Source organism: Mobula hypostoma, chromosome 27, assembly GCF_963921235.1.
Source record: "Mobula hypostoma chromosome 27, sMobHyp1.1, whole genome shotgun sequence".
NCBI classification, from domain to species: domain Eukaryota; kingdom Metazoa; phylum Chordata; class Chondrichthyes; order Myliobatiformes; family Myliobatidae; genus Mobula; species Mobula hypostoma.
The window spans coordinates 21,548,637-21,574,776 of record NC_086123.1 but is presented as its reverse complement, the minus strand read 5'-3'; the positions used below and the strand labels follow the sequence as shown (position 1 = coordinate 21,574,776).

Sequence of the window (26,140 nt, the reverse complement as noted above, 5' to 3'; positions counted from 1 at the left end):
AAGCAATCATCTAGTGCAAGGTCAGAAATTGTTATGAAGCCTTCAGTCATTTCTTTGAAAGTGCCCCTTATGAAATAGGCAGGGTTGGCACAGTAGCTCAGCGGTTAGTGTATCACCAATACAGTGCCAGTCACTTGGGTTCAATTCCACTGCTGTCTGTAAAGAGTTTGTACGTTCTCCCATGACCATGTGGGTTTCCTCCAGGTGTCCTGGTTTCCTCCCACGTTCCAAAGACGTACCAGTTAGTAGGTTAATTGGTTACATTGGGTATAATAGACTAGCACTGGCTCATGAGGCTGGAAGGGCATGTTACTGTGCTGTAGCTGTAAAATATAAAAATGGCAACACAATTGGAAGATGGAGATTTATGCATGAGAGAGAAGTAAACCAAGCATTAATGAATGAAGGTGTAATGAACTGATTTATATGGGACTTATGGTATACAAAATTCAAATAGCCCTTTGCTATGAAATTGACACGGTAATCTGGTTAATTGACATTGCTTTTAGGAATCTTGCTCCTGCTCTATGTTGGCTGTATTTTTACTCTTCTTGCAGTAAACTTCTTGTCCTACAGATGGTGCAATGAGTCTGTACACTGCAAAATACTTTACCAACCATTTTTCTCATTAATATTCACAAGATAATTCTGTAGAAGTACTGTGAGTGTAAAATGAAATCTTGCTATGGAGCAATCTCAGATGCAAGATCATTCAGGCATTGAGCAGAGGCAAAGTGTCCATGTTTTAACCTCTGGTCAGTCAGTATTGCACAAGCTAGAACCAGAACTAAGGTATACCCAGTAGAAAAACTGCATTTGCCTTCCTCACCACCAACTGAACCTGCAAATTAACCTTTAGGGAATCCTGCACAAGGACTCCCAAGTCCCTTTGTACCTCTGATTTCTGCCCGTTTACAAAGCAGTCCACACCTCTATTGTCTACCAAAGTGCATAACTATATACTTTCCTGCACTATATTTCCATTGACTCTTGGCCCACTCTCCTAATCTGTCTAAGCAAATTCTCTGCTTCCTGAACATTACCTGCTCCTCCACCTATCATCATATCATTTGCAAACTTGGCTACAAAGCCATCAATTCAGTCATCCAAATGGTTGACTTATAACGTGAAAAGAAGATGTCCCAACGCTGCGGAACACCACTATTCACCAGCTGCCAACCCAAGAAGGCTGCCTTTATTCCCAATTTGTCTCCTGCCAGTCAGCCAATCTTCTATCCATGCGAATATCTTTCCTGTAATACCATGGGCTTTTATCTTGTTAAGCATCCTCATTGTGGCAGCTTGTCAAATGTCTTCTGAAAATCCCAGAAGCAACATCTACTGACTCATTTGTTTATTCTGCTTGTTGTTTCCTCAAATAATTCCAAGAGAGATAAAATAATGGTATGATTATGGTCACTTAAAAAAGTGTGCAGGAAAGTTGTCTGTCAATATTAGTGCTCGGTTATACAGTATTATATTGTGGCTTCCTGTCAGATGCACGGATTACTGAGCAGTATTCTGCAAGTCCAAATCAAAATAACATCTGTGCATTAATTTGGTTTTGAAGGCTTCAGTAATTAATGATAGAAAGTACACATTTAACTAACTTGAATGAATTGAAAGAAATCTTCTCTAAATCCTGCTCTGAATTAGATTATTTCATCCACATTGAGGCAGACTGAAATATTATTGCCCATTTCCATTGCAAATATTGTTTTGTTTTGCCAGAATCCTGTAAGTTGTACTGGTACTGCACAAATTGGCAGAATGAATGTTTTTGCTAAATTTACAGGTATCAGTAGAAAGAAAGCTAATTTCTGCAAATGCAGTTAAAGATTTAACAATGCAGCAGCTGGTTTTCTTCTCCATCTCCAAATACAATGTACAATTGATTCCAGTAGAATCAACTAAAGAGAATTGTCAATAACGATAATTTGGACAGTTTTATTAATTGATAAAAATACAGCATAGCAGTCATCATGTAAAATAATCTGAACATTTGTTAACACTGCTTGGTAACTTTGAGATGAGCATTTCTGAACAATGACTGCACCATATAAATTTAATCTAGAGAGTGAACAATCTGATAGAATCTTGAACATGCATTTTCATGATGTAATCCCCTAATTTTTAATAAAGTCCAAGTGCACTTTTCAATTGTATACAGCAGCCACTAAATGAAATTTGGTATTGATACATTTTAATTTTTAATCTTGCTGTGTTCTGTTACACTTTTTCCTTGCTAAAAACATTGACAACCAAATAACTGACTAAAACTATACAATTACAATTCTTTTATTCAAATAACCATTTGACTACCAAATTTCATTTAACGTTCGCATTCTTTACATTGAATATTTCAAAATAATTACGGATACCTGTAGTGTATCATATCAGTGCACAATTTCTATGCTTAGAAAACCAAATCTACAGTTCACTGAAATTCAAATTGAGACTGGGCTTCATTGGTGTAATGATTGAAAATGAAAGAGCGTCTAGTACTTTAAAACTGAAGGCACAGTTCATACAAAAGATATAATAATCAAAATAGTGTTTCCTGAATTACTATAAATTCCATAACAGGAGCTCAGAATTTCTTCAACTGTTATTGGAACATCAAAGGGAAATAAAGCGTTTTTCCCTTGACCGGAACACTTTTGTCATAGATATAATATTGACAATATTTATTTTATTTTTGGGAAGTGGGCAGTGCTGCCAATGCTAACATTTAATGTTCATTCAGAATTATCCTTGAATTGAGCCTGCAGTTAACTATTTCAGAGCAAAGTCAAGAATCACATTGCACTGAGAGACTGGAGTCTCTGTTGGCCATTTGAGGTATAAGCCGATGAGGGTCAACAGTCAGGTACTTCCCTGATTCTCATTGTTGATGCACTTTTTAAATTCCATAATTTGTTTAATTAGCTGAACTTGGATGGCAAAGTACTTTAGTGGCATTTGAACTGGGCTCTGGTTCAGAAGTGTAGATTGCTGGTCCAACAACTGCTCCAGATCGTTTCAATAAAATCTTAAGTAAAGGAATGAGTTCACATTATCTGGTGCACAAAAATTGATTGCCATTATTATTGCTGTTATTGTTACTAATTAAATACAAGTTTAATGGTCACTGGTTATTTATAATGCATCTTCCTCCACACAGGTTGCTGGATAGTTTGTTCAACAATAAGCCTGACATATGGTGGACCAGAATTTGTAGAGGAATTAAGTAACACTCAGAGTGACTCCTAAGTTCCATTGCTGCCGCTGCAAACCCCAGAACGATATTTGTGAAAGTTTAGATCCTAAGACATAGGAGCAGAATAAGCCCATCAACTCAATGGTCTGAATAGCCTTGTTCTGATCCTATGTCTTATGACATAGTTTGTTGTGGCTCACCTTCCCACAGTATCTGCATTCTTCCAGGAGCAGAATTTGAATAAAGTTTTCCTCTCCTATGTGCATAGAAGTCATTCCAACAAAGATCTATCAAATAATAGTTCAAATAGATTACCTCCAAATATAATAGTTATTACTGATTCAAATGTGCAATGTGAAACATGAATATTTTGGGGAAAAAACACTAATGTATTTGCCAATTCTAAATAAAACATGCTTTTAGTTATCTCAAGGTTGGTTGCAATGCTGTTTAATGGATTGCAATATTTAGAGCTTTTGAAATCTTAATTTTCAGTCTTTACCTCTTTGCAATTCAACTCTGATCGCAGACAATCTGTTATACCTTGACAGATTGTATTTTTGACTACCCAGTCAAAGGTAGGATTGAAATTTAATCAGTAAATACTGGATAAAAGGTTTTATCTTGAAATGTGTCCTGGATAAGAAATAAGTTTTTAATTTAAGCTTGAGATAGCTTTTTATAAATGTGGCAATTCATGAACTGCTTATCCTTTTTCTTAAAAAAAAACAGACCAATAGATACACGCCATCTTTATGCTGTAGACAAATCAGAAGAATAATCAGCAACAAGTGCAGTTTTTGTAGAGGCAGCCAGATTAATAATTCAAAACAAAGCAGAAAGCTTTGCTGCTCCTTTACAGGGTGCTGATGCAGTTTTCTCTCCCTATTTAAGAATATATTTGTATTACAGGCTGTGCAGAAAAGTGACTCTGTTTGATTCCTGGAATGAAGAGGTTGACAAAGCCAGTTTAGCTGATTAGCCCTATAGTCACTGGAGTTTAGATGGCAAGCTGCAAGATGCTGTACTGTGCACAGCTATCTTTGGGGACCAAGTTGCTGTTCCAGGTAAGAGGGTGCATCTGAACCTTAAGAGAGATTCTGCCCTCTGATGTATTCTGCACACTTCAAGGACAACAAATCCTAAATAAGCCAATTAATGTTAGATGGAGATTGTCTTATGTTACTTTGGCTTTTGTGACACCCACACAGGAACCAATTTTTGCAGTTCTGCTAGTCTTATGGCCCAGGGCATGATTGTTTTGTGTCCTGCTTCTGCACTTTGAAGAATACAGGATGACACAATACTTTTAAAGCAATTGGAAAGCATTAACTTAATGTAGCAAACTCAGTTTTTAATAACTCAATATTCTTATGCTTATCTACTCAACGTTCCCATTGCCCCCATTCCCCAAACTTGCAAGCCAAAATTACTCTCACCCAGTACATCAGATCCAGAATGTCTACGAATTCTTTACTGACCTAGTCATGCTAAAGCAAGTCAAATTTATAAATTTTTTTTTGGAAAGGTCATTAACTTGTCTTTTGCTTTCCTCGCTTCTCATTAAGGCTACCCCAGTATTTGCATTTTCCATTTAACTGGTCTGCATGTTGACAAAAATAAATCCACTATTCTTTATACTGTACCTCAGAGACACTACTTGTTTTCACCCTTCAAAAACCCCAGATTTTATGCATGTCATTAAATATAACCAAAGCTATGTACCCAACCGCTCATTTGTAAATTTTGCAGTAGCCATAATAGGGAAGGGATGCCCAGTTCCACCTGTAGTTTGCAAAACATTCCAGAAATTACATCACCTTAGTGTTTACAATCCTGAACTGTCAGTTAAACCTTTTCCAAAAGCACAGGCAAGTGAAGCATTCTTAATTACAGACATTAAACTAGATAGAACATGTAAACTGAACAAAATTGCTGCAAATTAGCCTTTAAATGCTGCAAGTGCTTGTATTGTAAAATCATGAAATTTCACTACATTTTAGTATGGTTAATAGAAATAACATTATATAAAGAAGTACTTTAAACTTTTTATTCAATACATATGTACAAATTGTACAAGACAATCATTGCGATGCCCAATGGGGCCATAGTTAAACATGTTAAGAAAAAAAATGAGCAAAGCTACAAAAATTAATGCTGTAAACAGACCCTTCAACAGGCCTAATAGAAAGAATACATTTCAGAGTAAACAAGGATTTGGTTTGAAGGTTTCTCACCTTTGCCTTCTGCTCAACCCTGAAACAGAAAAATACATTCATGTTTTCAGAGAAAACCTGAAACCATTTTCAGTGTTGATTTATCAAATGTGTCTACAAGACCTGTTCAAAGGAACATGTACTTATTGTCAATAGCCCGTGAATGACCCCTGGCAGCTGATTCCATGTCATAGTCTGAGTCTCGTTGGTGCCGAGTTGGCACAACTACTGAACCACTGCGTCGCAGGCCGCTGAAAGATTCCTCAGGAGGGGGCACTGTGTGCAACACCTGTTCTGGGCCAGCTTGAGTAGTTTCTGGTACATTGCAGCCCGAAGGACTCAAGTGGGCAAGGTTGGGTTCAGAGTTTGAGCGATGGACAGAAAATGGCAACACCAATGCACTGCGCAGAGAAAAGGATCCTTCGAAAAGAAAAATAAATAAAAATGTTAGGAATTGCTGATGAAATCTTACAAGCATTCTCATAATTGCAATGGTATTTCATTTATTGTAGAGAATTGGATGTAATTGCTCAATTGATGAACACTGGCTTCATAACCAGTCAAGGCACCCTTACCTTTGCCTAACCAGAAATGACACCACCATTTATACATAACACATTCATTGGGTTCATCGCTATTTCAAGAAAAACTAATCTGAATACTTACCACAGATAGTTTCAATTCCCAGTACATTTGAACACTTTTACAATCACTGCAAGTAAACAGTTTCAGTGTCTCTGAAACACAACAACTGTCAGAGTCAGAAATGCCATAGATATTAACAATCAGTATTTGGATTTGCCTCACTGATGTTATGCATACTTACCTTTGGTCATATTCAAATAACACCACAGACGGAGAGGGTTACAGGCTCACTTAACTCACCTATTACAAATTATGGGAACTCATCCAATTGATAACCTTGAGGTGTACAGAGGCAATTGAAACAGTTTTAATTCAGAACGTTTTTACAAGGGAAGTAGAAACAATTCCAGTTTCCTGGTTGAAGAGCACTTTCATGGTGGAATCCCAATCGTTTTAACACTTACAGCTAAAGGAACTTTGGCTTCTGACACAGCCTTTTCTGACTGAGGGAACATTCCTATCTGAAACAGTTGTACCTGGATACCACTGCGCCTCCTCAAAAACTTCAAAAAAAATACTGTTCTGTTTCAAAAACATTTCCAATATTCCTTGTAGATTGATCCTTTTGTTTGTTCATTTATGTTGACCTAACACCTCTGCTTCTCTTTTCATGCTTGCTGCCGTTAATCACCTTAATATTTCCTAGATTTTTCTAAATTTTACTCTTCAAGTATTAACATTTTGCTTTAAGGTAGCTTGGCTTATGGAAATCATAGGCTTAAAGTCAGATAAAGTTGTATTTATAACATTTCCCTTCATGAACTCAGGCTAGTACTTGTGAAATGAAGGCATTAAGAACAATGAGTATTGAGCAATTTACAAAATGTAATAAAACACAGGAGCAGGATTAAGCTATTCAGCCCATCAAGTCTGCTCTGCCGTTTAGTCATGGCTGATTCATTCTCCCTCAACCACATTCTCCTGCCTTCTCCTTGCGACTTTTGATGCCCTGACTAATCAGGAACCAGTCAACCAACACTTTAAATATAATAAGACCACAAGACATAGGGCATATGTACCCAATAACATGGCCCCCACAGCAGTCTGAGGAAATGAATTCCATTGATTCATTATCCTCTGGTCCTAGACTGTCTCACTTATCAAAACGTTTCTGCATGTCCACCTGATCCAGGCCTTTCAATAGCTGGTAGATTTCAATTAGATGCCCCCCTCAATCTTTTAAACTCCAGCAGGGCCATCAAATGGTCTTCATATGTAAACCCTTTCATTCCCAAGATAATTCTCATAAATCTCTGGTGTCTCTTCAATGCTAGCACATAGTTTGTGACAAAATTATTAATTGGAGCATTGTTCTATATCCGACTATTACATACATTTAACCCTATGCTTTTTTGTGGCACTTGTATTTCAAACACCATCCTGTCAATTTTTCTATTAATATTCCATTGTACAGTTATATACTGCATAGACAGAACAAGCCTCCAGCCACTGCATTTTACATGATTTATAGTCATAATGACGAAATATCTTTGTTTCCAGAATCAAGTACTATGAAGCATCTCTAAAACCATCTGTCATTTAAAGCTCATTATACAACCAACTTAACTAGTTTTTGGAATTTTTATATTTCGCTTAAAAGAATGCAAATTATTTTCTGCTTCATGATCTTTTGTTCCTTTGTTAAGAAATGCACTTGTCAATTAAAGATTATGGAGCAAGTTCAAAAAGTATTCCATTGGGTACTGAGAGTTAGATGAAATGACTGAGTTCAGGTGTAGGTCTATACCCAAGTTATTTAGATTACTTTTCACTCCATATAAGACAAGATCTGGCAAAGAGGCTTTTTTTCCCACTCGTGTTTCAAAGAGAATTGCAATATAACCGTAATTAACAAGAGAGTGACAAGATCAAGCCAGCAAAATTAATGTGACGGTAACAGAAAGGAACAGAGAATAAGAATATTCAACCACAAGCTCATTTTTCTGTCACTTTATGCCAATATTGTCTGTTTCCTTTTGGATCTTCACTGAGAAATTACCAACACAATTTATTTAGAAAAGAGATATAGAGCTCGAGACACAAAGTGCCTCAATTCATATTGGGGCTAAACTCAAGTTCAGCATTTTAACAAGATATATTATGACCTTTCAGGGAAAGATAACAATGGTTACCTAAAGCAACACACATAAAAGTTGCTGGTGAACGCAGCAGGCCAGGCAGCATCTCTAGGAAGAGGTACAGTCGACGTTTCGGGCCGAGACCCGTCATCAGGACTAACTGAAAAAAGAGCTAGTAAGAGATTTACTAGCTCTTTTTTCAGTTAGTCCTGACAAAGGGTCTCGGCCCGAAACGTCGACTATACCTCTTCTTAGAGATGCTGCCTGGCCTGCTGCATTCACCAGCAACTTTGATGTGTGTTGCTTGAAATTCCAGCATCTGCAGATTTCCTTGTGTTTGTGAATGGTTACCTAAAATTAGTTTTATCCCCATCACTTCATTTCCCCACACTCCATTAGCGGAATACAGCAGGCACCTGTCTTTATTTCTGTTTACACATGCATTACTAACAAGGCCCCAGCATTTATGGACTACTCCAAATTATTCTCAAGCAGTTGTTTGCTTCAACCACTTCAGCCTGTCATGACAATCTACCCACAGTCCTACTGTGTAGAGTTCCCTGGTGTAAAGCTCCCTTTACACTCTCACCAATTTGGTTCAGCTCATAAACAACACTTTGAGCAAGTGATGGCATTAGGTGATTATTAGCCAAATTGAACTATTACTGCTTTTTGTAGGCAAGACATATCTTCAACATTTTTACATCAGTGGTATTTACGATGATGTCACTGTACCAAAACAGCCTGGTTAAAAGCATGGCCAGTTTCTGGCAAGTGTATCTTCAGTATTACAACCCATATTATATCATAGAGTTAGAGTGGTACAGCACAGAAACAGGCCTTTCAGCCCACTGTGTCTATGCTACCCCTGAACCTCCAGATCTTGTTAATGAGAACATTGCAGTAGCCTACCATTGCTGAGGCTTTACCAGGCATTGGTCAGACCACTCAGAGTATTGTGAGCAGTTTCAGACCCTTTCTCAGAAAAGATGTGCTGGCATCGGAGAGAGTCCAGAGTAGGTTAATGAGAATGATTCTTAGCGTGTGAGAAGAGCTTGGTGGCTCTGAGCCTGTACTCACTAAATTTAGGATCTCATTGAAATCTATTGAATATTGAAAGGCCTAAATAGAGCAGATATGGAGAAGATGTTTCCTATACTGGATGAGTCTAGCACCAGAGGGTGGGGAGAATGGGGTCTTGGGGTATAATAAACCAACCATGACGGCTGGTGGAGTAGACTCAATGGGCCAAGTGGCCCAATTCTGCTACATTTTTATGGTCTTACTAAGTTTTACATCAGGTAATGTAAACTGATGTCCACCATCTTCTACACGTTTCTATGGGACACTACACTGGTGGGCAAGTTCGACACATTCCTAAGCTCACACAGCTGACATACCCAGATAAAGTGGAGTGCAGCCAATTGCAAAATAAAGTTCCACTTACACTCTCAGCATTCTACCTCAAGCTCACACACAAGAGGATTTGTCTACCACACCAAAGAGTTACTGAGCAACAATGTACAGAAACAGGCCCTTCAGTCAACTAGGCTAGCCCCATTTGCTTAGTAATGGCTGGAGAACAATTTAGAACCAGCCTTTCTATGATTTTAATAACACTTTAGATGGTTACCACAGAAGGAAGTAATTTGTAAATTAGTAGAACTAAGAAGTTCATCACTGCTCTGTGATACTTAGATAATTTATGTTACTTTGGGTGCCATAAAACATTGTTGACCTGAAACTCCCTGTAGATAATCCAGCATTTGACTGTTTGGAAATGCTGACAGTCCACTGTTCTACCGCATTAGTCTGAAATGTGAGCTGGGGGTCCAGAGTGATGTGGAACATGTAGCCAAACCAGAGCTGGTGACCTGAACTGGGGATAGGCTATGCAACATGTTAAAAATGAAATCAAAGTGTGTATGATTATTAATATGGGCAACTTTCAATAATCTGGAAAATCTGAACACTCGTGGATTAATGGTGAGAAAGAGGCTTCAAGCTGTCAACAGTAAGTGACAAAGCCTTGATTCTCCATGGTCCCTACTGAAGTCCTTCCTCCCGTTTTCCTGTTTTGTACTTTCTCAGCACAATCATTACAATGTTGTAACATCTCATCCCCGTGAAGCTGTTCATTAAATACTCTTCAAATGCACATAAGGTTATGGAAATCCTAACATTAATTTTAATGCATAACATTCATTCAAGACCTTTAACAGATTGGGAAATTACTTCAAACTTTCAAATTACTTTATAGTTTTAACTGAAGACACTACAGGCTCCTACACTGGGTATTCTGTATAAATGTGTGGCTTCACCGTCTTACAACAATTAAGTTTGTTGGAAAGGCTTTTTTATGACTATACATACAGTGATAAGCCTCAAAGAAAATTCCTGCAAGTGACAGGGTGCATTCTTCACGCCTCCTGCAGGTGGCGATATCACTCAAGAATTACATTACAGTCTTAAACTTGCTCCTGAACCTACAAAATTAAACCCTTTTAAGATACAAGAGCAGAATTAGACCATTTGGCTCATTAAGTCTGCTCCATATTATTTTATAATTTTATATTATATTAAAAGTCAGATCTCTTGATAATACTAGAATATGGATTCTTTACCATAATAGCACTTTTCTCCCTTTGTTAAGTTCTGGCAGATATCAGGCTGCAGCAAAGATGCTGGATTTGAGTGACAATGTTTCTGCTTTCTGCTTCATATTAAAGACTTACTTCTTTCTTTGGCATTAGAAAGAATGGGGGAGTGATCTTACTGAAACATAAAAAAAAACTTTAATCAATGAGGCAAAACAAAGTAGAGATTACGCTATTAGGAGAGTCTTGAACAAGATACATGGTGCTGGAGCATGGGTTCTCTCATCCACTCATTACTTCTATTCGTTCTACTCTTTTACACCTATAACATTTGCTGCATTAGTTTACCTTGCACCATCTCAACATACTGTTTAATGAATTAGAGGATATGCAAGACAAGCTTTTCACTGTACCTTGGCACAGGTGATGATAGAAAATCAGTTTATTTATTTGAAGGGAACAGTAATTTAACCCAAGCTGCATAGGAATTTCTCCTCACAAGGTAAATTCCAAAATTCTATACCCCAGAGGGAAGTGGAACTGGTTTACTGGGGGCATTTATTTTAAAAAGTGGTTTAATTTTTGTAAGCTCGAGAAATTGAGGGCTACAGAAAAGTGGCTCAGAAGAGGAATTGATGCCTGGAGTAGATCAGCCAAAGATCACACTGAATGGTGGGACAGGCCTGTGCTCCAGCTGTCCCGTGTGTATCATCACTACTGTTAGTGAATAACCTTGGATGTACAGGGAACTGAAAATGATTCATGACCTAACAGCCATAAGTTAAGGCCAAGTCAGCTAATATAATATACATTCTGTACATTTAATAAACTAGATCAAGGAAGTGATGCTCTCTGTCAGAGATTAAATTTGCACAGTACATCAAAGTCACACTAAAACTGGGCTTGTGGCAAGTGGTTATGGTAAGATGTTCTTGTTATGACGCCACAGTTACCGAATTTGGAAGAGGAAAGAGCTGAGAAAGTTTCATCTATTCCCGAAACTACAAAGCCATTTCCTGTCATCAACCTATAAACGCCAGATATTGTTGAATCATACAATATAAAACGATGCATCACTGACTGCAGTAGCAATTGTCAGAAAGCACAGAAACTGAAAAGTCATGTATTATCAGATTCACCAAGTACATGGCCCATACAAAGATTTGGGATCATTGTTGCATATGGTTGAAATTAGTAGATTTAACACGCTGATCCAACTTGTGTTACCTGATTTACAATAGATTCCTTTCAATAAACTTTAGAGGATTGCTGGTAACATCAGATACAATGAGAGAAATCACTACAAAGGAAACTGATGATGTTTTGTTACCTCAACGATACAAATTCTAACACAATGGGGCAGAGCCCACACTAGACCCACTCAGCATTCCATTCCAGACCTTCCTGTTAACATGCAGATTAAGCCTGTCATTGTGAATTTACTAATCAGCAAGCAGAACACATCACTGCAGTAATAATGAAAGGGGTTTCAATTCAAGCTCATCAGAAAATGCGAACGTGATCAGACTCAAATAAAATTTAGTATTCTTTACAGTTCTGGGTTGCATTTCCAGTGGAAATTCCAGGCCAGGCACTGGAAAGAACAGGCCAGATTGGCTGAGGCAAGTTCTCATTTCCATACATAATGGAAACATTTAAAGAAGGCCATGCTATATCCAGACATCGGCAAGTTGTTCAAACCTGCACACTGTGTCAAGGCACCAGGATGGGGCAAAATAGATTTTGCCAAGAGTGTTGTGGAATCAAACCTGTCCTGTAAGCAGATCCACAGTTTTTGCAAAAGCAGTATGTATGTAAACACCTTATTCTCTATTCTAGAGGTATCTTCTCAACACACGAGGTGGAGAACAGCAATATGGCCAGGAATGCACAGTGTAGGTGCCAGATTGCAGTGAGACAATTATTTTTAGCTGCCGACATTTTAACCATACACAAAAACAACTGTGTATTTTATTACCACAGGTGAGGTATTACAACATTGAAGCATCTGCAGGCACCAGTCATCACTAACACAGGAATGCCGTTTGGAGTTGCCCATTGACAAATGCCAACCATTTATGATGGATGCTGGCTTTGAAGTTTGGCCAGCCCTACCTAATTGAAGTGTTTAGCATATTTCTGTCCATTTCTTCTAGATGAACCTACCCCTGATCCATTCCTCTTCTCCAGCCTACTGATCCATCGTCCCCTTCTTCCCCATACACTGGGACCCCCATTCATTAACCCAACAACACCCTCCAATTCTTGTCAACAACCCAACCCCACCAATCCATTGCCCTGCCCCTGCCAAGACTTCAAGATGCAGTCAGCCACATTTGATATCAAGGCAGCTGCTCCAGTATTGCACTGACCTCCAGAGACAATATATACACCAAGTACATCCCTGTGCAACCGGATTTTCTATTTCCTCACTGGCAGACCCCAATTAATACGGATTGGCAACAACATCTTCCCCATACCATCAGCAAAGATGTACAGTACCACAGTATGCCTAGGCACCTGCTCTACTCACTTTATGCTTATGATAGCGTGGCTAAGTTTAGCTCCAGTGCCGTATTTGTTGACCAAATCAAACTTGGTGACAAATCGACATATAGGAGAGGAAACTGAAAATCTGGTTGAATGGTGCTACAACAACCACCTCTTGCTCAACGCCAGTGAAACCAAAGAGCTACAGGAGGAAGAAACTGGAGATTCATGAGCTAGTCCTCGTTAGGTAAACAGAGGTGGAGAGGGTCAGTAGCTTTAAATTCCCTGCTGTTGGGATCTGTCCTGGGACCAGCAAGCAAGTTTCATCACAGAGGTGGCATGACAGCATCTCTGCTTTTTATTTTTAGAAGTTTGCATAGATTCAGCATGCCACCATAAATTTTGACAAACTTTTATAGATACACAGCGGAGAGTATCCCAATTATTTTCTGGTATGGAAACATAGTGCCCCGGAAGAGAAAGTGGAGGTCACAAGACAGTCCATTGCAGGCATCTCCACCATTGATACATTCACATGGAGAGCTACCACAAGAAAGCAGCATCCGTCAAGGGCCCCCCACTGTCCAGCTCCGACATGTCCTGGTTTAGGAACCATTATTGCCCTACAACCATCAGTCTCTTAAACTTCAACCACCGCTACACTGAACTGATTCTATGACTGGCTGACTCACTTTCAAGGACTTGTCCTCAGAATTGTTCTTTTTTAATTTGCTCAAATTTGTCTTTTTCTCATTGGTTGTCAGTTTTAGTCTGTTTATGTATAGTCTTTCATAAATTCTATTTCCCCTCATAAATGCCTGCAAGAAAATGAGCCTCAAGGTAGTGTATGGTAAGATATGTACTTTGATAATAAATCTACTTTGAACACATTGCAAACATTTTCATGGTAGTAGAGACAAACATTGTTTTGTGAAGTCAGTACTCTGGTGATATTTTTTCTCCAGTTCCTATGGGATCAGTTCTGACAATAAAAGGCCCTTGTTCTGCCCTATCCAAAAACACTAAACATAATTCATAAACTAAACATAGTCCTGATGAAGGGTCTCAGCCTGAAATTCAACTGCTTGCTCTTTTCCATAGATGCTGCCTGACCTGCTGAGTTCCTGCAGCATTGTGTGTGTTGCTTGGATTTCCAGCATCTGCAGAATTTCTCTTGTTTGTGATTAAGCATAATTCAGAACATCAAAGAGGGAAATGTTTCGTTAAGTAGGGAATTACATAATATTGATCTATTAACATACTGACCTTGCATATGCAAACCCCATTTCCAGAAAAGTTGGGATATTTTCCAAAATGCAATAAAAACAAAAATCTGCGATATGTTTTTTGTTTTACTTAATTGACAAAAGTACAAAGAAAAGATTTTCAATAGCTTTACTGACCAACTTAATTGTATTTTGTAAATATACACAAATTTAGAATTTGATGGCTGCAACACACTCAACAAAAGTTGGGACAGAGTTAAAATAAGATTGAAAAGTGCACAGAATATTCAAGTAACACCGGTTTGGAAGACTCCACATTAAGCAGGCTAATTGGTAGCAGGTGAGGTATCATGACTGGGTATAAAAGTAGCGTCCATCAAAGGCTCAGTCTTTGCAAGCAAGGATGGGTCGTGGCTCACCCCTTTGTGCCAAAATTCGTGAGAGAATTGTTAGTCAGTTCAAAAGGAACATTTCTCAACGCAAGATTGCAGAGAATTTAGGTCTTTCAACACCTACAGTACATAATATTGTGAAAAGATTCAGAGAATTCAGAGACATCTCAGTGTGTAAAGGGCAAGGTTGGAAACCACTATTGAATGCGCGTGATCTTCGAGCCCTCAGGCGACACTGCCTAAGAAACCGTCATGCTACTGTGACAATTATAGCCACCTGGGTTCGGGAGTACTTCAGAAAACCATTGTCACTCAACACAGTCCATCGCTGCATCCAGAAATGCAACTTGAAACTGTATTACACAAGGAGGAAGCCATACATCAACTCTATGCAGAAACGCCGGCGAGTTCTCTGGGCCCAAGCTCATCTCAGATGGACCGAAAGACTGTGGAACCGTGTGCTGTGGTCAGATGAGTCCACATTACAGCTAGTTTTCGGAAAAAATGGGTGTCGAGTTCTCCGTGCCAAAGATGAAAACGACCATCCAGATTGTTTGCAACGAAAGGTGCAAAAGCCAGCATCTGTGATGGTATGGGGGTGCATCAGTGCCCACGGCATGGGTGAGTTGCATGTATGTGAAGGTACCATTGACTCTGAGGTGTATATTAGGATTTTAGAGAGAGATATGTTGCCATCAAGGCGACGTCTCTTCCCGGGACATCCATGCTTATTTCAGCAGGACAATGCCAGACCACATTCTGCACGGGCTACAACAGCGTGGCTTTGTAGACACAGAGTGTGTGTGCTTGACTGGCCTGCTGCCAGTCCAGATCTATCTCCTATTGAAAATGTATGGCGCATCATGAAGGGGAGAATCAGACAACGGAGACCACGGACTGTTGAGCAGCTGAAGTCTTATATCAAGCAAGAATGGACAAAATTTCCAATTGCAAATCTACTACAATTAGTATCTTCAGTTCCAAAACGATTAAAAGTTGTTATTAAAAGGAAAGGTGATGTAACACAATGGTAAACATGCCTCTGTCCCAACTTCTGTTAAGTGTGTTGCAGCCATCAAATTCTAAATTTGTGTATGTTTACAAAATACAATTAAGTTGGTCAGTAAAACTATTGAAAATCTTTTCTTTGTACTTTTGTCAGTTAAGTTTTGTACTTTTGTTGGAGTTTTTCGAGGAGGTTACAAGGAAAGTGGATGAAGGGAAGGCAGTGGATATTGTCTGCATGGACTTCAGTAAGGCCTTTGACAAGGTCCCGCATGGGAGGTTAGTTAGGAAAATTCATTCGCTAGGTATACATGGAGAGGTGGTAAATTGGATTAGACATTGGCTCGATGGAAGAAGCCAGAGAGTGGTGGTAGAGAATTGCTTCTCTGAGTGGAGGCCTGTGACTAGTGGTGTGCCACAGGGATAAGTGCTGGGTCCATTGTTATTTGTCATCTATATCAATGATCTGGATGATAATGTGGTAAATTGGATCAGCAAGTTTGCTGATGATACAAAGATTGGAGGTGTAGTAGACAGTGAGGAAGGTTTTCAGAGCCTGCAGAGGGACTTGGACCAGCTGGAAAAATGGGCTGAAAAATGGCAGATGGAGTTTAATATTGACAAGTGTGAGGTATTGCATGTTGGAAGGACAAACCAACGTAGAACATACAGGGTTAATGGTAAGGCACTGAGGTGTGCAGTGGAACAGAGGGATCTGGGAATACAGATACAAAATTCCCTAAAAGCGTCGTCACAGGTAGATAGGGTCGTAAAGAGAGATTTTGGTACATTGGCCTTTATTAATCGAAGTATTGAGTATAAGAGCTGGAATGTTATGATGAGGTTGTATAAGGCATTGGTGAAGCCGAATCTGGAGTATTGTGTTCAGTTTTGGTCACCAAGTTACAGGAAGGATATAAATAAGATTGAAAGAGTGCAGAGAAGGTTTACAAGGATGTTGCCGGACTTGAGAAACTCAGTTACAGAGAAAGGTTGAATAGGTTAGGACTTTATTCCCTGGAGCGTAGAAGAATGAGGGGAGATATGATAGTATATAAAATTATGATGGGTATAGATAGAGTGAATGCAAGCAGGCTTTTTCCACTGAGGCAAGGGGAGAAAAAAACCAGTGGACATGGGTTAAGGGTGAGGGGGGGAAAGTTTAAACAGAACATTAGCGAGGGCTTCTTCACACAGAGAGTGGTGGGAGTATGGAATGAGCTGCCAGACGAGGTGGTAAATGTGGGTTCTTTTTTAACATTTAAGCATAAATTGGACAGATACATGGATGGGAGGTGTATGGAGGGATATGGTCCGTGTGCAGGTCAGTGGGACTAGGCAGAAAATGGTTTGGCACAGCCAAGAAGGGCCAAAGGGCCTGTTTCTGTGCTGTAGTTTCTATGGTTCTATGGTAAATAAATGTTCACGTGAATTAACATATCACAGATTTTTGTTTTTATTGAATTTTGGAAAATATCCCAACTTTTCTGGAAATGGGGTTTGTATAAGTGTGTCTGTCTTAAAGCAAAAATAATTATCCAAGGAGGAAAGGAAAGGTACATCGCATCCGGAGTTGCTCCGGTTAGCGGACGATTTCCCTTCACGCCTCTCTGACGTAGTGGGGAACCACGTACGAGGCAAGTTACAGCAGCGGTTTGTCATTGCCTTCTGCTGGGTGAGTTTCCAAAGAGATCACCAGCTCGTAACCGAGCACAGATGGAAAGCGTGCAGGGGCACTGGCTGGATTTGAACTTGGGACCTTTCGTCCTGACGTCCGACGCTGATGCCACTACGCCACCAGCCGGGTCGATGAAACTACCGAAAAATTATTTTTTTGAAAAAGCGATCTTAAAACTGAAGTTTTGTCAAATCAGTGACAGCAGCACTGGGTTCTTTGTCCAATAAGGGCCAAATCATTGTGGGGCACATGGATTGCTGCATAGAACTGGAAGGAGATTTTTAAAATGCAGATTTCTTGTATTAAGTTATTTAAATATTTCTGAATCATGATGTAAACTGACTAAAGTATTCAATGATTGCACAAATGTGCAAAAAAAAAGAAATCAGTGTTTCTAAGGACAGTGTGTAAATTATTTTTTAAATATAAAGAAGAATTTCACATGCAGTATGCAGAAATGTAGTTGGGGAAATGGCACTCTGACAGTAAAAGATATTTGAAGGCACGGGTTACAGCAAATGAAACAACATTGTGTTGAAATAGGAAGTAATTTTTAGCAACAATCCAATTGTTTAATTCACATCAATAGAGTTGAATGTGGGATGGTTGCAATGGCTAAATTCTATTCTCACAAAATAAAAGAGAAAAATGGTCACCCATCATTAAAACTGATGTCACTGGTTTAATCAAGAATACTGCAATTCATTGACATTTGTGGCAGGAAATGCTTTTTCATTATCAAATAAGTACGTTGTCTGTTGCAATCAAAAAAGTCAATGAACATTACACTAAGATTTGATATAAAGTGTTCAGTTGCTTTTATGTTATCAAATGTTTGTGATTATTGCCTTTTATTGAATTTCTTGCAAAACTGACATCTCACTTTTTGAAAAGTATTTGTTACTTTATAAACCACTGAGAGTGTAACTGTTATAATATCGCTATCTGCTCTTGATTGCTTCAAGATGTCTACAATTAATTTAATATATTCAGACAGCAAGATTTTAAATTGTGAAAGTAGATTTCAAAAACAGTCCTTCAGAAAAAATTGATACAGTCGGCACCCTTTCAAAACTTTGTAAAGTACTCTTGATCTACATGAACCTGTAGTTTCTTGTGGTACATTATACACAAAGACCAAGCACTCTCACCGTTTCGTTATCATCAATTCTTCCTCTCATTACTCTTGCCATTCCCAGGAGAGCTGACTGACCACAAAAACAAGAAGTAGCCAAGAAAAATGTAAGAAGCTAAATTCATGTAATAGCCAAAAGCTACTGCTGCTAGAAGTCTGAAATAAGTGCAGAAAATGCTGCAATGTTCAGCAAGTCAGCCATTGTCCGAGGACACAGAAGCAGAGATGACATTTCAAGTCGGTGACATACATACACAATGATGAGCAGGCAGATGCAAACGATGATGTGACATCGCATAAAGAGCTGGGAGCATTTCTTTGGATTTCAGATTAATATTTACCTCTATTCAGGACGAATGAAGGATCAGCAATCTGAATCACTAACTTTCTTTGCACAGAAAACAAATTATTAATGTTTCCTTTCACTTTCTAGTGGAGGAAGATAAAGGAGAAGTGTGAATGAGGCTCAGGGGATTGCTCAGTTTGGAACTGGCACGTAGCCTCATCTTTGTGTTGTAATAAATGAGTGAGTAGTTTGAAGTATGTATATACTATGATGTCATTATCAGCATGCACTTCTCACCTTTGGTCAAGTTTGGGTCTTCAGTCTGGTCAAATCCCATCAGTCCACAGTACAGCCTCTGCAGATGGAGCAGAGTTAAGGCTGATTTATATGCCGTAGGCCTGATTTATACTTTTGTGTAGCCCTACGCCGTAGCGAGCATGCGTAGTCGTGTCTGCGTCGCTCTGCAATTCACCACCAAAACGCTAGTTGGCTGTGGGGTTTCTATGCCACTGTGTTGAGTTTCTTCGTGAGAGGCATAGACGAGGAAATGCATTTCAAATATTTTCGGATGTCGGCAGGTAGATTTGACGATATGGTTCATCGTCTCCAACCGTTTATTTCACGTCAGTGTACAGACATGGCGGAGAAGAGCAACCGGAAATGCGATGCTACCAAGCGGACCAATCACAGTTGTTGCGGTCTGTGTCGCCGTGCGAGTTACATTTTTGGGGAGGTGCACATCACCCTACTGCGTAGGGTACGCGGTACCTACGGCGTACGTTTGACGCACAAGTATAAATCAGCCTTTATAGATCAGCCACAGAGAGGTGCTGAATGACTTCACTGTGGGATTTAGCACCAAAAGTGTCCTCCATCATAACACTTACTGCTTAGATTCCCAGGCTACAACCAAAGAAACTGTATTCACATTCTGACAAAGCCAATTCAACAGTTATGCTGAAATGAACAGGGCCTTTTCAAAAAGGAACATTATCAAAGCACACGTGCCAAAGTCAAAGAGCTAAAAGTGCAGAGCAAGTTGGTCGGTATGAAGAAACATCGTTACAATAAACTACAATTTGGAATCTCGGCAAGTCTCCACCACATTTTCTGTACTTGTTCTCTTCGCATTCCAGCGAACCTGCCCTCTTCCCTCCTCCACCTTTTGCTGCAACTTACAGGTTGTTTTATTTCTAACTTTTCCCCCAGTGGGTCAGTGATTGGAAATGTGAAGTCTGTTCTACTCTCATTGAAAACCTGTTTAATGTTCCAGAATTTTGTACTTAAAGTTTCCAGCACCCAGAATATCTTGCTTTTAAACCATGATTTATGTCAGCTTAGTTGGTAGCACTCTAACTCCAATTCAAATCCAATTCCTGCGACAAAAACCTACATGAGATGCAATACCTTGTCAGGCTGTCGCTCAGGACCAAGGACGACTTGCTTCCACTCTGGATACACAAGGTCAGACTCTCTCACAGATGAAGCAGATAATGGTAGAAGGGAGGTGTGGGTGGTAAGTTTGTGAGGCGTTCCTAGAGAATGACTTGAGATGCTTTCTATTATCCTGAATGCTCCTGCCCACTTCAACTGGTTTTGGCTGGAGATTCCCATTTAACCACAAAGCTTTCACCCACATCCCTGATCTGTTTCTTCTGTCTGATCTCCTACTGTGATAGGGATTAGAACCAACTCTTTTTGATAAAGAGTCTGGTGCCAGGCATGTGAATGAATGACGTCCAATGCAGCCAAGTGAGTCTACTTAAGGTTTATGGTTCCCTTGTCTTTCTGGTGGACTTGGAGAAATTTTGCAGAAATAGCATCACTGGCTATCTTTAGTATCTTGAGTTGACATCTGTGGGCAGACCTAGTGTCAGCAGGGATCTCTGCTGACTGAGAGACCAAGTGCACTCTACCAAGTCTCAATCTTCAAGCATTCTTTTCCTCAAAGGGCCAGCGGCTATGCAGATGCACTGAAAGTGATGGTGAATTACATCAAAGATGCTCACCTTTCAAATACTATGTTAAACTAAGCCCTGTGCTCTGTCACATAGAAAGAAAAGGTACATGGCACTATTTTGAAGAGTAGGGAAATAAAACCTGGTCATTGCAATATTTACCCTTCACTTGCCCTTACTCAAATATATTACTTGCTCATTAGCATCACATTGTTATTTGTGAGAGCTTGCTATGGCAAATCACTTTTCCAACTTTACAAAAAAGGGAAGAAATAAATGGTTTGGAACATCTCAAAAATATGTTGAAAGGAGCTGTACAAGGCCATATCTTGTTTCTAACTGCTAATGGAAATGTGTTAGTTTTTCTTTTAAAAAAGACTTGATCAGAATTTCATTCATTACACAAGAGAAAAATAGTCACTTGCATAAATCTCTGTTATAATCTCTCGCTAACTTACAGCAACATAAGAGGGGAGTGAGTGAAACCAACCTAAACTAAAAGACAACCCTTCATTTACCAACAATAAACACACAATGCTGCTGGATAAAGAGCTCAGAGAGATAACAGACATTTATATTATCTGTAAAGAACAACTGGTTTTAGAAAGAATATTTTCCCCCTCACCAAAAGAACTTTAATTTTGCAAAATTTAAAATTATATGATCTGCTTATTTTCTTTTTTGTTCTCTGCCCATAGCCCTGCTTCATTCCAGATTTTGGACATATCCCCATTCGGCCTCCAAGCCCACCTCTGCCCTTAATATCCATCAGGGATACTCTGCTCTTGGATTTCTTTGCCCTTTGCATCTGCCTCGTATGTATCTCTAATGTTAATCAGACTTAATTTCTCAAATTTTAAATACATCAATGCGAAACAATTCACCCTGGACTCAGTAACATACAGAGGGGTCTTTAGTGTTTAAAATGCTAGCAATTTGGTACAGGACGAGGACTGGATTTCAACTATGGCTCGTGCGCGCTCTCTCTCTCTCTCTCTCTTCCCCCTCTCTGTGGTTTTGCCATCACAGTAGTGACTGCAGCTGGGGGAGAGGTGCTAAGAACTGCGGACCACTCTAGGATCACTGCCAGTACCATTCAGTGTTCCGGTAACAGGAAGGAAGCTTGTTTGTACTGGGTGAACTGAACAGCCAGATTTCACTCAGTAACAGATGGAAAGCTTTATCATAAAGCAGTACAGACTGAGAAAGCCTGGTCGGAAATGACAACTCATCCCAGCTGTGGCAGGCAGACCAAGCATTTGGCTGCTCTGGGGATTTGAACTTGTGGACATCAATGCCGGGAAGCTAGATCTGGTTGGAGGCAGTTTGCGAATCCCCCGATTTAGTATGGACAATGTGTTACAGTGCTCCGCTTTTCAATCAAAACCTTCAGAATCCCATCAAAACTTTTAATGAAGATCCAGTTGGTTCTCGTGAACTGCCCCTTTTCCTAACCACAGCCCAACCTGCTACCACTGCCTTAGAATCCTAAATTCAGAGCTTAGGCTCCAATTAATTCCAATGATCCAACAGCTAAATTATAACATCTATTAACATTCATTCCTTCTGCATGGGTTCTTGAAAACAGGCTCATAAAACTGGAGCAACAAACTATCTAATAGAACAGGGGTTCCCAGCCTGGTGTCCACGCACGATGGGTCCATGGCATAAAGAAAAAGGCCGCGCACCTCTGTAATAGATGAACTTAGCCAGAGGATTCAGGCGGGAGGAGAGATAGCAGCACGCCGTGCACGCACAGCCCTCCGATGAAAATATTGTACCCGTTAAATAGGGGCCATGGACAATTCTGATTTGATGGAGATAGCCGTGAAAGCACAGAGGAACATCTGGAGAAATTTCTGAAACGCCAGTTCGCTGCTGTTGTTACTGCGCGGTCGGGAATCTTCCAGAGGGAAGGCCTCAAAATCCCCAGCTTTGCCTGCTGTTGGTGACTGAAGCTGAGGTTGAATCATGCGGACAGAGATGGCGCTCAGTACTCGGTGTCGGAGAGCTGATTGGAGGCTTGAAGTTTTCGGATGACTCAGAGTCGGACTGTGGTCGGGCATAGTAGGGAGAGTTTTTCTTCCTTCTCCCGTCTGCGTGAGATGTGGGACATTTGAGAGACTTTGAACTTTTTACTGTGCTCATGGACTTCTTCATCAAGTTATGGTATTGTTGCACTGTTGTAACTATATGTTACAATTATGTGGTTTTGTCAGTTTTTTCAGTCTTGGTCTGTCCTGTGTTTTGTGATATCGCACCGGAGGAAATATTGTATCATTTCTTAATGCATGCATTACTAAATGATAATAAAAGAGGACTGTGTGTCTTCATAATCTAAATCTAATGATGAGTTTCAACCTGAAACATTGACAAGTCCTCTCCTTCTGCAGATTCTGCTCCAAAACCAAGTTCCTCCAGCAGGTTGTCCGATGCCTCAGATTCCAACATCTGCAGAGCCTCCATTATAAAACTGGAGGTTCCATTTTACTGGCAATATACTGGTTGATTCCATATGATGTGCAAAAACTGGCCAATATCCCTGGGTACCGGATCAGAAAAATCCCAAGGTAATTACCTGAACTTAAGTGAGAGATCAAGAGAGTGTGTCCATGCACAAACCATAGACTGTATCAACTTTGGACCTTTTGCTAGGCCTGCCACAAATTAGGAATTGTAAAATATGAAGCTTGAACTAAGTTTCAGAAATGCCATCATCCATAAAGACACAAGGTCTTTATCTCAGCTGTTACGATGTAAATCTTACGTCTGCACTTAAGATGTAAATCTGGTCTTACCTTGCTGTGAAGGAATTGCCACCACATAACTAGATAGTTTGACTTCTCGAGATGTACCACACTCCAAGGGGATTGCAAATGTTCCAAAATAGTTCAGCATTTCTGTGACAGAGTGGAAACGGAAGTGTTGGACGAGGCACTTCCCAGTTTCGGTCACAAGCAGTCGTAGGTGCTTGAAAAGTTGAAACAAAATTTGTCAATCGCTGGACAAAATTACTGCACATCACTTATTGAACAATGACTAGTTTATGTATCTTAACAAATACGAACAGTCCCACAATGCCAGAAGGCTGAAGAAAAAAAATCTTCAGTTTTGCTTCCAATGGCCATTTAGATCTGCTTTTAGTCAACCTCACAGACCTGAACATGTGGAACATATCAATACCAACAGCTCTGAAGTACAATCTCTTGGCCTTGGCAATTTCTTCCCCTCCAAAGGTCTTTCAATCATAAATGCCCCTCAATTATTTAATACAAAGGATGAAGCTACTAGGTTAATAGTTGAAGCAAGTTATCGAAATCTTTTAGAAACTCAGTGCGTGAACACCTAGGCAAGCAGGAAATTGAGGCACGAGGGATTCGTGGACAGTTGGCTACTTCTGGCTGAACTAGTTTGTGATAAGTGGTGATATCTGGGCATCAATATTGTGTCTCAGCTTTGTCACAGCAAGGAAGATTTGTTTTCTTCAATACAGTACAGAAGATGGCCATTCAGCCCATCAATGGAAGCAATCCTATTAGTCCCATCCCCTCTCCCCACTTATGGTCATAAACCATATTTTCCAAGATAACTCAGCAGTTAGAATCTGTTTCTCCGAGTTTTAAAGGATCTTGGGAAACTTTTGAAATCAAAGACCAAGTGCACATTGCAATTCATTCCTACTTTTATCTATACTTCATATTTATTAATGCAATGCCACAAATGCATATGTATTTGATGCACACAGACAGTGAATATGTTAATGTACACAAGGTAAATTGATTCTTGCATTGTACCTTTGCTCTCCCCTGGTAGTTGAATGTGAGGACGTATTCTCCTCGCTGTGTTTCACTCTGCCGCACAAGGAAGACCCCGTGACCCTCGGTTCCTGGAATCTGTACCAGCTGAGCTGCCTTGAATCGAGAGATTGGACCATGAAACCAGGCATAGGATGAGAAGAGCTGGTCCGTCTTGTGGTAGGGCTGTTCTGACGCGCAGTGATGTGCGGCTCCTGACAACAAAAATAATTTTTCTTTAAATCCAGAAATTGCTTTGGAAGATGAGCAAGTTTTAATGGGAGTGGAATTCTGGTCAATAGTTTTTGCAGAAACTCAGCGCAAGATTGCATTGTTTCTTTCAAGAGACCATCTACTAAAATTACCAAAATGACAATGTTTCATTGTGTGAACTGAATGCACTTCACTAATTAACTTAAACCGAACTAATGTATTTGAAGCTGGCTGGTGGTGCAGTGATATCTGTGACGGACTTTGAGGGGAGTGGTTGCGGGTTCAAATCCAGACAGCTCCTTGCATGCTTTCCATCCGTGTTAGGTTGAGGTTCGAGCTAGCAACTCGGCCTCGTTAAAAAAAAAATAGACAAAAACGATAAAGAAATGGCACTGTTGCCACCTGATACGCCACAAGGCGCAGAAAGGAACGACGACAATTGAAGTGAAGAAATACTTGGAAAAGCTCGGCTTGTTACAGGTCAGTCAACACAAATTCACGTTAGGGTGGTTGTATTTAGCCAAGCTACAGCAGCTTCTCATCAAGGTTCATGACACTGTGAAAAAGAAGCAATGAAACTGAACACAAGAGATTCTACCAGATGCTGGAAATGCAGAGTAACACACACACACACACATACTCTCTCTCTCTCTCACTCATTCACTCTTGCCTGGCCTGCCGAGATCCCCCAGCAGTCTGCGTGACAATGAAACTAAGATGGTGCCAGTTAAAATCGTTCTGACAAAGTCCTACATCTGATTAAAACGCTACTGGTGAACAAATAAACTGCATCATTGAAATATTGGAATACAAGCAGCTAAGACGAGAATGTTCAGACTGCTAAGAGGTTACTGCTGGGGCATTGTATTCCAGGCTTGTACCAAGGGACCTTGTTATTTTTAATGATTGCCTGACCTTCCAATAAGCAAGCAAGTAAGTTTGCAGATTGCACCAAGTTGGGAAAAGCCACTGACCAATGAAAATAATTCAACTCATTCAGATCAGTACACAGGTTACAGTTCATTGTGGATACAGTCAATCTAATGGGAACAAGGAACCTCAAGAGAGCTGTGAGTCAAACAGAGCACTGGTTTGAAGCCATCAATGGAACTGAGAATGGAAAATACTGCAGAGGTTTATTTTGGGGATAGACACTTCACAGCGGCTGCAATTTGAAACGTCTGATCATCAAGAGATTTCCACTGCCTTCCAGGTAACATTGAGGTCA

General features: G+C 39.8%; 1 protein-coding gene across 7 annotated transcripts in view; it reads right to left on the bottom strand.

The window, feature by feature from the left end:
* Nucleotides 1-1,916: 1,916 nt before the first annotated feature.
* Nucleotides 1,917-26,140, bottom strand: part of sh2b3 (SH2B adaptor protein 3) — a 176,791-nt gene continuing 152,567 nt past the window's right edge. For all 7 annotated transcript variants that reach the window (XM_063034259.1, XM_063034260.1, XM_063034262.1 and 4 more), the window contains 3 exons: nt 24,700-24,914; nt 23,704-23,875; nt 1,917-5,835 (listed from right to left, as the gene is read on the bottom strand). In XM_063034259.1, coding sequence (XP_062890329.1) covers nt 5,543-5,835; nt 23,704-23,875; nt 24,700-24,914 — 680 coding nt within the window. In that variant the 3' untranslated portion in view covers nt 1,917-5,542. The remainder of the gene's footprint in view (nt 5,836-23,703; nt 23,876-24,699; nt 24,915-26,140) is intronic.